General features: G+C 40.1%; 1 protein-coding gene across 1 annotated transcript; it reads left to right on the top strand.

The window, feature by feature from the left end:
- Positions 1-5,654: 5,654 nt before the first annotated feature.
- Positions 5,655-7,831, top strand: LOC306781709 (zymogen granule membrane protein 16-like). Its single transcript, XM_079274687.1, has 5 exons — positions 5,655-5,726; positions 5,897-6,026; positions 6,683-6,782; positions 7,117-7,206; positions 7,300-7,831. The coding sequence occupies exons 1-5, from the start codon at positions 5,678-5,680 to the stop codon at positions 7,429-7,431; spliced, it is 501 nt and encodes a 166-aa protein (XP_079130813.1). The 5' UTR covers positions 5,655-5,677; the 3' UTR covers positions 7,432-7,831.
- The last annotated feature ends 4,408 nt before the right edge of the window (positions 7,832-12,239 follow it).

The following is a 12,239-nucleotide window of genomic DNA, read 5'->3' as shown; positions in this document are numbered from 1 at the left end:
ATCGTGCTACATTAACATATGTGCACCGGGTAATATTATACCACAATGGTTTATTAACTAAACAAAAACAACAGAATAACTGGTGATTGTTAAAGTGTGTGACTGTGTGATTCAGTTAAACACACATGATCTACTCAACGTGTACGTCATAGAGGATACTTTTATATATCAGATGAAGGAGCTTTAACGAACAGCATTTTGCACATCTGCAGCATTGAAGGAAACAAAGCAGAGATGTCTTGTACTGAATACCAAATGTATGTTGAGAAATGCTAACTGTACAAGATATTGTATAAATGACTGTGATTATTATTTCTGTGGGTTTTTAGTGGTGAGAGAAATGTTTTGTCCAAACTATATTAAATGATGTGGCACGCAACATACTCTTGTATTTTATGTAAGATACTTTTATGCTATTGTGACCTAAGTGCTATTATCCAAAAATGAATAGAAAAACAAGATGAAGAAAAAGTCACTGGTAGCATTATTGAAGACAGCTGACTGCTCATTCATGTGTGTGACACTACAGTACATGCAACCTCAAGCATACAACAGCAAACATGCTGAAAATATTCAGTCATTGTATTATTTAGCTCAGAGTCCACTGTTATTTTGACTACCCTATGTCCTCAATGAGCTAAACGTCACTGTTTCATTACATAGTCCACAAAAGCTTGATGATAACTTACAAAGGGCCCCTAAAGCATTTAAAAATAAACAACTCATCTGTATAGGCTAATATGTACTGAGTCCTTCTACTTCAGAATTGCATTGTAGTACTACAGAGAAATGTTACTGATCACATTGCTGATTCAGATTTGACTCACAAAATATGACAATTAAAATATATTCATTGTTCTTCATTGAACTATCCAGCATTATATTAACATTGAAAGCTCCATCATGAATAGAAATGAAATTAATATAATTTTTTATTAAATTGACTCAATGATATTGTGCTCATTGTGCTCTCTTTCACTCTTCACTTGAAGAAAAAGTTTGAACGCAGGATTGTACTGCGTGGTATTCACAGTTGTATTATTAATACTTCATAGGTTTACTAAAGACATTTTTCTGAGTACTTTTCTGGGTTCTAACACACCAGAGGTGCTCCTAAGTATGAAGTAGGTCAGATCAGCGGTTCTCAAGACGTGTGAAAGACATACGGACATACAGAGATTCCTTGTTTTATAGTTAGAGTGAGTGATTGTATGAAGGCTCTTTCAAAAAACACTCCATCCTGCCAGCAATTTAGTTACTGAGGAGAAACTGATGATTAACGTATTTTTTCCTCCAGAAAACAACTGAAATTGATTCCACTGACCCACCATGTGTGTTTGTTCATATTTGTAGAAAATGAACTCCGAAGACCATCATTCCCCAAAAACAATACCGAGGACATGAACTCGGTCTCCAGATTGAAGACAGTATATGCTTGTGCACAGTGCAATCACTTTTTTTGCACAGATCCTAGATAACACTGCACATGTGCTTGTTATATATTCCTCAGCTTTTCTTTGAAAACTCAGTCTCAGCCTTTGTGGCACTGGGCTGCTCTTGTCTTGTTGTGTGTACTTTGGACATACAAACTTCAATGATGTGTTTTTTTCATATACTGTACAGTTCTGTTCCTTAAAGTTCTCTCTCAACAGATCATATTGTCAGGCATGCTCTTACTGCAGATGCTGTCCAGCAGTTGTAGTTGTGTCGCCCCCTGGTGGCGTCACTCCTACAACTGCTGGGCTTTCACCTCGCTTTAAAAGGTAAAGAAAGGTGAAAGATCAAACAATAAACAAGCAAAGACGAATGAGCTATGACACAGGTGTTTTTCCACTGACGTAAGTGAATTGTAACATCCATCTACACAGATTGAAGAGAATAGTTGCCACATTGGTTCTCGCTCTGAAATACTGACAAAGTACTCTCAGAATCAGAATCAGAACTGTTTATTACATGTCACTATACCTATAGGTATTCATTCCATCTAAATTCCGCAAAAAACAACCAATCAGACCTCTATACATGTTCCCATTCCAGGAAACCATAAGACATTGGTCTATTTGGACAGCTCATTCCTGTATTAAAGGCCAATGTCTTTAGGATGAGATGCAAGGCTGAGGAGGAAGGCAGATTGTAAATGCTCCTCCATGACATGCAAATGAATACAGACGTATTTGGGTATGCAGGATTTGTTGCTACATGTTTAACATGTCTTTCTGGTGTTTATGACAGGTATAGTATGCAGCTTGTCAGTATGGCCACACCATTGCTGATCTAGAAGTCCTCTTGCATGGCAAAGATCAACATGGGCCGTTCATGCTCAAGTTTCAGTTCGCCATCTTTCCCAGCACAATGTAGTACTGTATACTGTAAATACTACCACCCCTGTTTGTAAATGAGAATGTATACTGCAGGATTCAGAACTTACAGAAGACTAACCAATCTTTTTGAGGGGAACAGACAATTCAAAAACAGTTTTGCTACAAGTTGTGCAGGAGTACAGATGTTTCTACATGCAGAATCCAACATTGATAGACTTTAACTGTTTTGTTATCTGTCTGTCTGTCTGTCTGTCTGTCTGTCTGTCTGTCTGTCTGTCTGTCTGTCTATCTAACAAGCTGTATTCAACAATATACATATATATATATATCTATATACAGTTCATGATTTTCTTAGCAGCACATAAACATTTAGTGACAGGTTGTAAAAACAATAGTTTCACCACATGAGATGTAACTTTTGGATATACAGGTCTTTGCAGGCTATAATAATAACTCGCTAAGAATGCCTGGTGACACACCCACACGCCAACACAAAATAACACAAAAACACGATTACCATCAGTGACTAAGAGACGGCCAAATTCCTTGCTCCTACAACAGGTTGTAAGATATATTCACGATACTGTGATATGCTGAGTATTGCGATGACATATAATGCCAATTATTACTTTTGGGTATACATTTGGGTGTGCAACTTTGCAGATGGAAAATTGAAATAAATCAAACTAAAAAACAAAACAAAAGGTGGTGTTTCGTGACACTTTTGTTTATAAGGCCTATCGAACCATTCATTTGTTTTTGCATGAGTCATTTCCAACTTCCAAACACTCTTCATGCACCACCTCAACTTAATCAAAGTGTTGTAACAGAATCTCATTCCTGTTTGCTCCTCAACACTTTTTTAAACCCATCATTCCTGTTTCACAACAAAAGACTCTTGCTGGATGTTTCAATATCACTGAAGGAAAAGGTTTTCTGGTGTGAAACATGACTTTAAGCAGGGTTGGTTTCTTTTCAAATAAGTTAAGGATATCGATTTAACATCACAAATCTGCTGAGTTACTGACATGTTTCAGTGCACCTGCATGGCAGCCAGTCAAACACCATTACAATCCGGCCAGTCTTTGTTTTTTATCATAGCAATACAATAACATTGATGTACCCTTCTGTTCCGACATGTTCATTTCTTGTAATATGGAACATTGATCTCTTTGACTTTCATGAATGCACTACACTGTCATTTGACAGTGATGAATAAAGTTGAAAGACGACTGTGAATGGTGATGTGTGTGTTGATCTGAATATTTGTGAATTCATTTTCTGATTATTATTATTAGTAGTAGTCGTACTACACTGATATTTCAGATATCAGTGTATCTGTAATGTATTTGTCGTTTTCAAGTTAGACAAATGAAATACGCATAGTGACAAAACTAAGCAAGTTTATACTGATCAGAAAGGTGTTGGCTTCATGTACAAACACAAACAGGGAGGGTTGCGATAAGTGTGTCCTAAAAATAATCTTTGTTCCAGTAGAACCAGTTAAATGATGTACTTTCCTCACATGTCATTTCCTGGTTACACTGATGGATGCCAAGTGTTCAGAGCGTGTTTTATTTAAGGGGTGGTTTCATCCTTTAACAAGAGAAGGTTGTCAAACTGAGGGAATTCTATCAGTTCCTGGTTTGACAAACAATAGTATTATGTGACCAAACACCTCAAGGTCGTTTTTAGTAGCCGTTCCTGGGATTTCAATCATATCACATGATCTTCGTTTTTGTTTTTTCACACTTTAAAGTTACTGTGAGGAACTTTTGACTGTTAACGAAACTGTCTCAATTTAATACTGATGATTCGATATGACCTTCAAAAGTAAACAAGACCATCACCGAGAATACGTCTATTTCTATACAGTTCTCATTAATGCTTGTCGTCAGTGTCACCAAGTCTGATTCTGGCAAAATCCGATGAAATCACGCAGGTTCACCCGAAACTCCTTCAGTTCAGACTCCAGCGGGGCCTCCGTCAGCAGCAAGCCCACAGTGGAGAGACTCAGATCCGCTGCAGCCTTTCGACCTGAAGTCGGAGCTCCGGTGAGAGGAGAGCAGCGGCGGCTCTTCCTCCAGGAGCAGAGGTTCGCCTTGCTGCTCCGCCAGTGCCCGCTGGCAGCAAACACCGAGCACCACGCTGCAGGAGGCCCAGGCCAAGTTGTTGGGCCCGCTGGAGGAAAGGGAGGCATGAGAGAACCAGAACTGCGCAGAATCAGAATCAGGACGGTTTATTGCCGAGTAAGTTACACACACAAGGTATCTGACTTGGTGAATGATGCACAACAATGAACATTAAACACAATGCAAAGGCACACTGTCAGACCCTGCTCCAGTAAAATGACGGCTTTTCTAAAGTGCATCTGGTGCTCGAAAACACTACTGCTTTGTCTGGAGGGACCGTCAAAACCAACACCAAATTAAAGTTCATCACAGTAGCTTCAAGGTCTTTTTGTCCATGATGTTTCCAACAAGGGATTTGCTTTGAGACGTTGTTTTTCTAACCCTCTTTTACCCAACATGGGTGAGATGTGCTTGAAGTGTTTAGAAATTATTAAAATTTGAACATTTCCATTTCCATGACAACTGGGCAAACTCTTTCTGCAAATACAGATCATGTGAAAAGAATGAAAGCTCCAGAACAGCTGCTACTAAATGGACCTTGAGGTGAGATTGCTTTACCAACTACTTTTCCAACGCTCAAGAATTAACTTTGAGATGCATTGTAGTGACCCAAAATGATTTTAAATGATGTTACACAGGTTTTAGGAGCAAATGTATCAAGAATGTTACAGCTCTACTAATTAGAATTTAATAAGGTAGTAATTTATGAGACACAGATTAGAGAGAGATTAACCAACAGGTTTAGGTCGGTGAGTCACAGTGACGGTTTAGGTCGGTGAATCACAGTGACGGTTTAGGTCGGTGAATCACAGTGACTGCCTTTCCCGTAAGTGCGCTACAAACTAAATTCCTGAACTGAAACTTCAAGATCATTTTTCTCTTCCTGGTTTAACTTGTGTCTGCTATTGTTCAGCTGTCAGGGGCTGTTTAGTATGAATGTTAGTGGATGTGTGTGCGTGCTTTGTGAGGGACGGACACCTGTATATAAGTGAGTGCCAGTCTCTCAGTGTCATCTCATCCTTTGCTCAGGACTCAAGCTGTTTTCAGGAGATCTAGACTGCAGGTGAGTTTCAACATCTGTATCTGCACGTTTTAACTGACGTTTATCAGCATTTTCATGTCTGAAGAATTATTGATATTACATGATGGTAATGATGATGATGATGATGATGATGACTTGGCTTCTGATTCCAGTGTTGTCTCCGGACGTCTTCACACACCAGAATGTTTTCCTTCCTGATCGTCGCTGTGCTCTGCACCAGCTGCCTGGCTGGTAAGGTTTCAACCCATCTTCAGTCTTTTTATGCCAATTCCATACTTTTTACATAAACATCTCTGTAGCTTCGAATAAGATCTTTGTATATTAACAGTTCAGTCAAGTTGAGTCAAAGAGCAGTAGCTTCCTCTTGTCCATCACTTAATATTGTTGTTTTACTTCTCCAGCTCCCATTGTGCCCTACTCCTACTCTCCTTCTGTTGGAGGAGGTTCTGGCACTTCTTTCTCCACAGAAGGAGGAAACGGAAGGATCACAGCGATCAGAGTCTGGGAGATTAGTAACGCTTACATCACTGGGTCAGTCTGTCTTCCCTCTTGTCCACATGTGTTAAGGACTGTAAATACATTATTAAGGGGGTGAAGGGGTCAAAAAAGAGGGAGTGTTATGTATTTTGTGTTTGAGCTGAAGGGAGGGTGGTCAGAGCAGGCATGTGTCATTTATTCATTTTTCTGCGTTAGATTTATATCTTATTGCAGCTTGACCAGAGCCTGCCACTGACAGTGGTAAGAACTGCTCAGTTATAGCTCTAGATCAAAAGCACAGCAGCTGTAGCATTTGATTAACAAACTATTCTATGTTCCATATATTGTCTGTGTGCAATTTGGGGCATATTGTGAAAATTATTTAATAACAAGTTAATGAAACACCATTTTGAATCAGTTATGCACCCTACATTTCTATGATGGACAGGGTGTTGCAGTTTTCTCTTCGTAGTCAAAGGGAGGGTCTATTGGATTTGTTTTTCAAATGCTGCAGACGGTCTTGCTCTTTTGAAAAGTGAACCATATGGTTCAGCCTCCTCTTAATAACCTGCTCTTTATAAATTTGCTCTACTGTCTACTCCTACGAATATCCAGCTACATTATGACTGTGCATCATTTGTTTCTACCTGATCATGTCCTCTTATGTATATAATCAGTGTGTTCCCTCTCGCTTGTGTCTCACCTTGCAGTATCCAGGTGCGCAACGGTGCCATTTGGAGTGAAGTAGTTGGTCGCGTAGTAGGCTCTGCACAAGAGCTGATCCTCTTTGATGGAGAGACCATTGTTCAGGTCAGAGAGTCACCGATACTAAAATATTAGTTGAATCTGAACAGAGATAAGACGACCTATTTTTCTGTAAAATTGAATTATTTTGTTAAGACAATGTCATGCAATATTTTTTGACATTCATAGATATTTAAATTTCTTTGTTATCATACAAATGTTTTCATGATACTGGTCCAATGAATATTACCAGGAGTAGCATTTATTATTGGATATATTTTATAATATTTATATTACACTATATTCATTCATGATTATGTGATACATACAATTATTTTACTCATCAAGGTCTAACCACATGTACCAACTGTGTTAATGAGATCTCACTGTCATGTTTCAGGTCTCTGGAAAATACCACAGCAACTATGTCTATCAGATGTATGTTGTGACCTCCAGAGGGCGCTTTCTGGTCGTCGGCCAGCCATTATATGTAATTACCTTCTATCCTTTATGTTTGTTGGATTTATCGATACTAATACTCATGGTCATGTGTTAACTTTTAACTTTTGATGCTTTGTTACAGAACTCCTTCAACTTCTACCCAGTGGACCCGAATGCGGAGCTCAAACTGCTCAGTGGCCGCTTCAACAGTGCAGGGATTACTTCATTGGGTGCTCACTGGGATGTCAATCAAAACCAAACCACCTACGTCTAATGAACAGCAATTAATAATCCAATACTGATTAATATTCATTATGGGAGAAATCAACCTATATTTTGTGAGGAAATGATTTCGTCAATCGTGCTACATTAACATATGTGCACCGGGTAATATTATACCACAATGGTTTATTAACTAAACAAAAACAACAGAATAACTGGTGATTGTTAAAGTGTGTGACTGTGTGATTCAGTTAAACACACATGATCTACTCAACGTGTACGTCATAGAGGATACTTTTATATATCAGATGAAGGAGCTTTAACTAACAGCATTTTGCACATCTGCAGCATTGAAGGAAACAAAGCAGAGATGTCTTGTACTGAATACCAAATGTATGTTGAGAAATGCTAACTGTACAAGATATTGTACAACTGACTGTGATTATTATTTCTGTGGGTTTTTAGTGGTGAGAGAAATGTTTTGTCCAAACTATATTAAATGATGTGGCACGCAACATACTCTTGTATTTTATGTAAGATACTTTTATGCTATTGTGACCTAAGTGCTATTATCCAAAAATGAATAGAAAAACAAGATGAAGAAAAAGTCACTGGTAGCATTATTGAAGACAGCTGACTGCTCATTCATGTGTGTGACACTACAGTACATGCAACCTCAAGCATACAACAGCAAACATGCTGAAAATATTCAGTCATTGTATTATTTAGCTCAGAGTCCACTGCTATTTTGACTACCCTATGTCCTCAATGAGCTAAACGTCACTGTTTCATTACATAGTCCACAAAAGCTTGATGATAACTTACAAAGGGCCCCTAAAGCATTTAAAAATAAACAACTCATCTGTATAGGCTAATATGTACTGAGTCCTTCTACTTCAGAATTGCATTGTAGTACGACAGAGAAATGTTACTGATCACATTGCTGATTCAAATTTGACTCACAAAATATGACAATTAAAATATATTCATTGTTCTTCATTGAACTATCCAGCATTATATTAACATTGAAAGCTCCATCATGAATAGAAATGAAATTAATATAATTTTTTATTAAATTGACTCAATGATATTGTGCTCATTGTGCTCTCTTTCACTCTTCACTTGAAGAAAAAGTTTGAACGCAGGATTGTACTGCGTGGTATTCACAGTTGTATTATTAATACTTCATAGGTTTACTAAAGACATTTTTCTGAGTACTTTTCTGGGTTCTAACACACCAGAGGTGCTCCTAAGTATGAAGTAGGTCAGATCAGCGGTTCTCAAGACGTGTGAAAGACATACGGACATACAGAGATTCCTTGTTTTATAGTTAGAGTGAGTGGTTGTATGAAGGCTCTTTCAAAAAACACTCCATCCTGCCAGCAATTTAGTTACTGAGGAGAAACTGATGATTAACGTATTTCTTCCTCCAGAAAACAACTGAAATTGATTCCACTGACCCACCATGTGTGTTTGTTCATATTTGTAGAAAATGAACTCCGAAGACCATCATTCCCCAAAAACAATACCGAGGACATGAACTCGGTGTACAGATTGAAGACAGTATATGCTTGTGCACAGTGCAATCACTTTTTTGCACAGATCCTAGATAACACTGCACATGTGCTTGTTATATATTCCTCAGCTTTTCTTTGAAAACTCAGTCTCAGCCTTTGTGGCACTGGGCTGCTCTTGTCTTGTTGTGTGTACTTTGGACATACAAACTTCAATGATGTGTTTTTTTCATATACTGTACAGTTCTGTTCCTTAAAGTTCTCTCTCAACAGATCATATTGTCAGGCATGCTCTTACTGCAGATGCTGTCCAGCAGTTGTAGTTGTGTCGCCCCCTGGTGGCGTCACTCCTACAACTGCTGGGCTTTCACCTCGCTTTAAAAGGTAAAGAAAGGTGAAAGATCAAACAATAAACAAGCAAAGACGAATGAGCTATGACACAGGTGTTTTTCCACTGACGTAAGTGAATTGTAACATCCGTCACAACGTCAGTCTGCCCCAGGGCAGCTGTGGCTACAGACGTAGCTTACCATCACCGGTATGACTGGGCGAATGGTGTGCATGGAACCTTGTAAAGCGTCTTTGAGTACTAAGAAAAGCGCTATATAAAATAAACAATTATTATTATTATTATTATCCATCTACACAGATTGAAGAGAATAGTTGCCACATTGGTTCTCGCTCTGAAATACTGACAAAGTACTCTCAGAATCAGAATCAGAACTGTTTATTACATGTCACTATACCTATAGGTATTCATTCCATCTAAATTCCGCAAAAAACAACCAATCAGACCTCTATACATGTTCCCATTCCAGGAAACCATAAGACATTGGTCTATTTGGACAGCTCATTCCTGTATTAAAGGCCAATGTCTTTAGGATGAGATGCAAGGCTGAGGAGGAAGGCAGATTGTAAATGCTCCTCCATGACATGCAAATGAATACAGACGTATTTGGGTATGCAGGATTTGTTGCTACATGTTTAACATGTCTTTCTGGTGTTGCAATGTGGGCTACTGCTCCCGGTAGCGCTCTGGTTTAAGGGACTCTTAAAGGTTTATGACAGGTATAGTATGCAGCTTGTCAGTATGGCCACGCCATTGCTGATCTAGAAGTCCTCTTGCATGGCAAAGATCAACATGGGCCGTTCATGCTCAAGTTTCAGTTCGCCATCTTTCCCAGCACAATGTAGTACTGTATACTGTAAATACTACCACCCCTGTGTTGGGGTCTGACCATATGGCTTAAACATGTGCTGTGGACAAAGAATCAGTCCTTCACTGTTTCAAGCAAAGGTTTCATCCTGATTTGTAGTTTGAGGAGAGCAAAGGAATGTCACACTAGGGTGTGAATCCCCCCCCCCCCCAAAAAAAACTATGGTTCCTGAAGTCACCTGGGTGCACCGCTGCAGTCTCATTGGCCGAGAGCCAAGGGGCTCCGGGACCCCCTGTGGTTCAGCCACTGTTCTATAAAACTGTCTGCAGCCCCCATCTCAGGGCTTTTTCCCTTCGACCTCGGTTGAGTTAGGGAGCACGCAACCGCTCTCTTCCCTCGGACCCCCGTCCAGGCCACAGAGAAACCAGCTTTCCCCGCCAGCGCGACGCTGGCCACGAGGAAACCACGGCCCTTCTCCCCTCCTCAAACCCGGTCAGGTCACAAGCCATTTCGCTGGACGAAACGACAGTGTTCCACTTCGAGTAAGGCTCCTCAGCCCACGATAACGAATCCGCTTCAGCGATCCGTTCTCGGCTTTTTGCTTCTTTTTCTTTTGGTGCACACTCCGGCAGGAAGACGCCTAATCCTCTCCTGACCGATGATTACCGGGAGACGTACCGACCACGTCGTCTCAGCCGAAGTTAGATCATCCTCCCTGCAGCGAGGATAGATCACGTCTGCGTTTCGCTCCAGAGCGAGCTCACGCCACGACAACACAGCGCCGGCAAAGCCGCGTTGCAAGCAAGCTCCCCCCTGCTCCCACTTCCCGACGAGGAAGACGGACCACTTTGCCACGAACACACTTCAACGTTGCAACAAAGCATCGACAAGTAAGATTCTTGGCATCTGGGCATAGCTTAGCTTAAATTAACGTAAATTTAATTCAGGTCATTCATTTATATGTTGATATTCCCGTGTTTTTGGTGTGTTTAAGTTACTGTCGCGTGACATCGAGATATTGCACAACTCCTCGCGGACGAGAGAAGCTCCGCTGTATTCGTGTATTAACTGCTATGACTGTTTATTTGGGATTATTTTCATTCATTGTCTTCCATTCGTGTGGGAGGTCTCTTTTCATTAACTCGACTCTGTGAGTGAGCTGAGGTGCTTGGCTTATCACGGCATATGTTACCGGCAGTTCAAAGACGACAGCGGTATACTTATGCGTGCTAGAACCATCGAACTCAGGCTCACTACAACGCGGACCGCACGCAGAAGTTTGATTCATGACTCCCACCTTTGCTCTCTTTCTTATCTCTGCCCCTGGGGAAACCCCGTTCAAACGATCGCCTCACATCACGTGCTGCCCAGGCACACGTAATTATGTACAGCAGTCTCACTGCCATTTTGGCCCGCGTCACTCGACTCCGCCATCTTTGTAGTTTTTTTTAGCTGTAGTATCTTAAGGCCCCTCCCCTTTTGGCCCGCGTCACTCGACGCCGCCATCTTTGTAGTCTTTAGCGGTAGCTGTAAGACTCCCCCTCCTTTTCACCCACAGACCCACACACACATACACACACACACAGACATACACCCTCATCCATTTTATTCATTCTTTAGTTTAGGCATATAAAATTGTATGATAACGTTTGTTGGTTGAAATATTAATTGATTTGATCATTTATTATCTTGATTTAATAAACTCTGTTATACTTTAAGGAGCAGTCGTCTGTGATTACTTGTGCATATGTATTTGATAAGACTGTATGTAGTAGCCTGTGCTCGAACTTAAAACCTTCACTGTCACTGAATGTATAGTCATACGCAGACTATTGACATTATGAGTGACTACTAATTATGAGACTTAGTTTTGTCGTTTGGTTATTGGTCCCTGTTCGCAGGGTGGTGCCCTGTTTTTATTAATAATCATTAATAATTGTTACATACATCAATAATTCTATTGATGTCAAGAATTCAGTTTCTTAAATGCTGATAACCCAAACACGCTCCTTTAGATCCCAACACCTGTTTGTAAATGAGAATGTATACTGCAGGATTCAGAACTTACAGAAGACTAACCAATCTTTTTGAGGGGAACAGACAATTCAAAAACAGTTTTGCTACAAGTTGTGCAGGAGTACAGATGTTTCTACATGCAGAATCCAACATTGATAGACTTTAACTGTGTT

Source organism: Melanostigma gelatinosum (assembly GCF_949748355.1).
Source record: "Melanostigma gelatinosum genome assembly, chromosome: 9".
Taxonomy (NCBI): Eukaryota; Metazoa; Chordata; class Actinopteri; order Perciformes; family Zoarcidae; genus Melanostigma; species Melanostigma gelatinosum.
This window is presented reverse-complemented; position numbering and strand designations above follow the sequence as displayed.

Excerpts from the sequence above, each read along its gene's own strand:
- LOC306781709 (XM_079274687.1), top strand. The coding sequence starts at position 5,678 with ATGTTTTCCTTCCTGATCGTCGCTGTGCTCTGCACCAGCTGCCTGGCT. Across the intron at positions 6,027-6,682 it reads AGTAACGCTTACATCACTGG|TATCCAGGTGCGCAACGGTG; the intron begins GTCAGTCTGTCT and ends CTCACCTTGCAG. Across the intron at positions 7,207-7,299 it reads TCGTCGGCCAGCCATTATAT|AACTCCTTCAACTTCTACCC; the intron begins GTAATTACCTTC and ends GCTTTGTTACAG.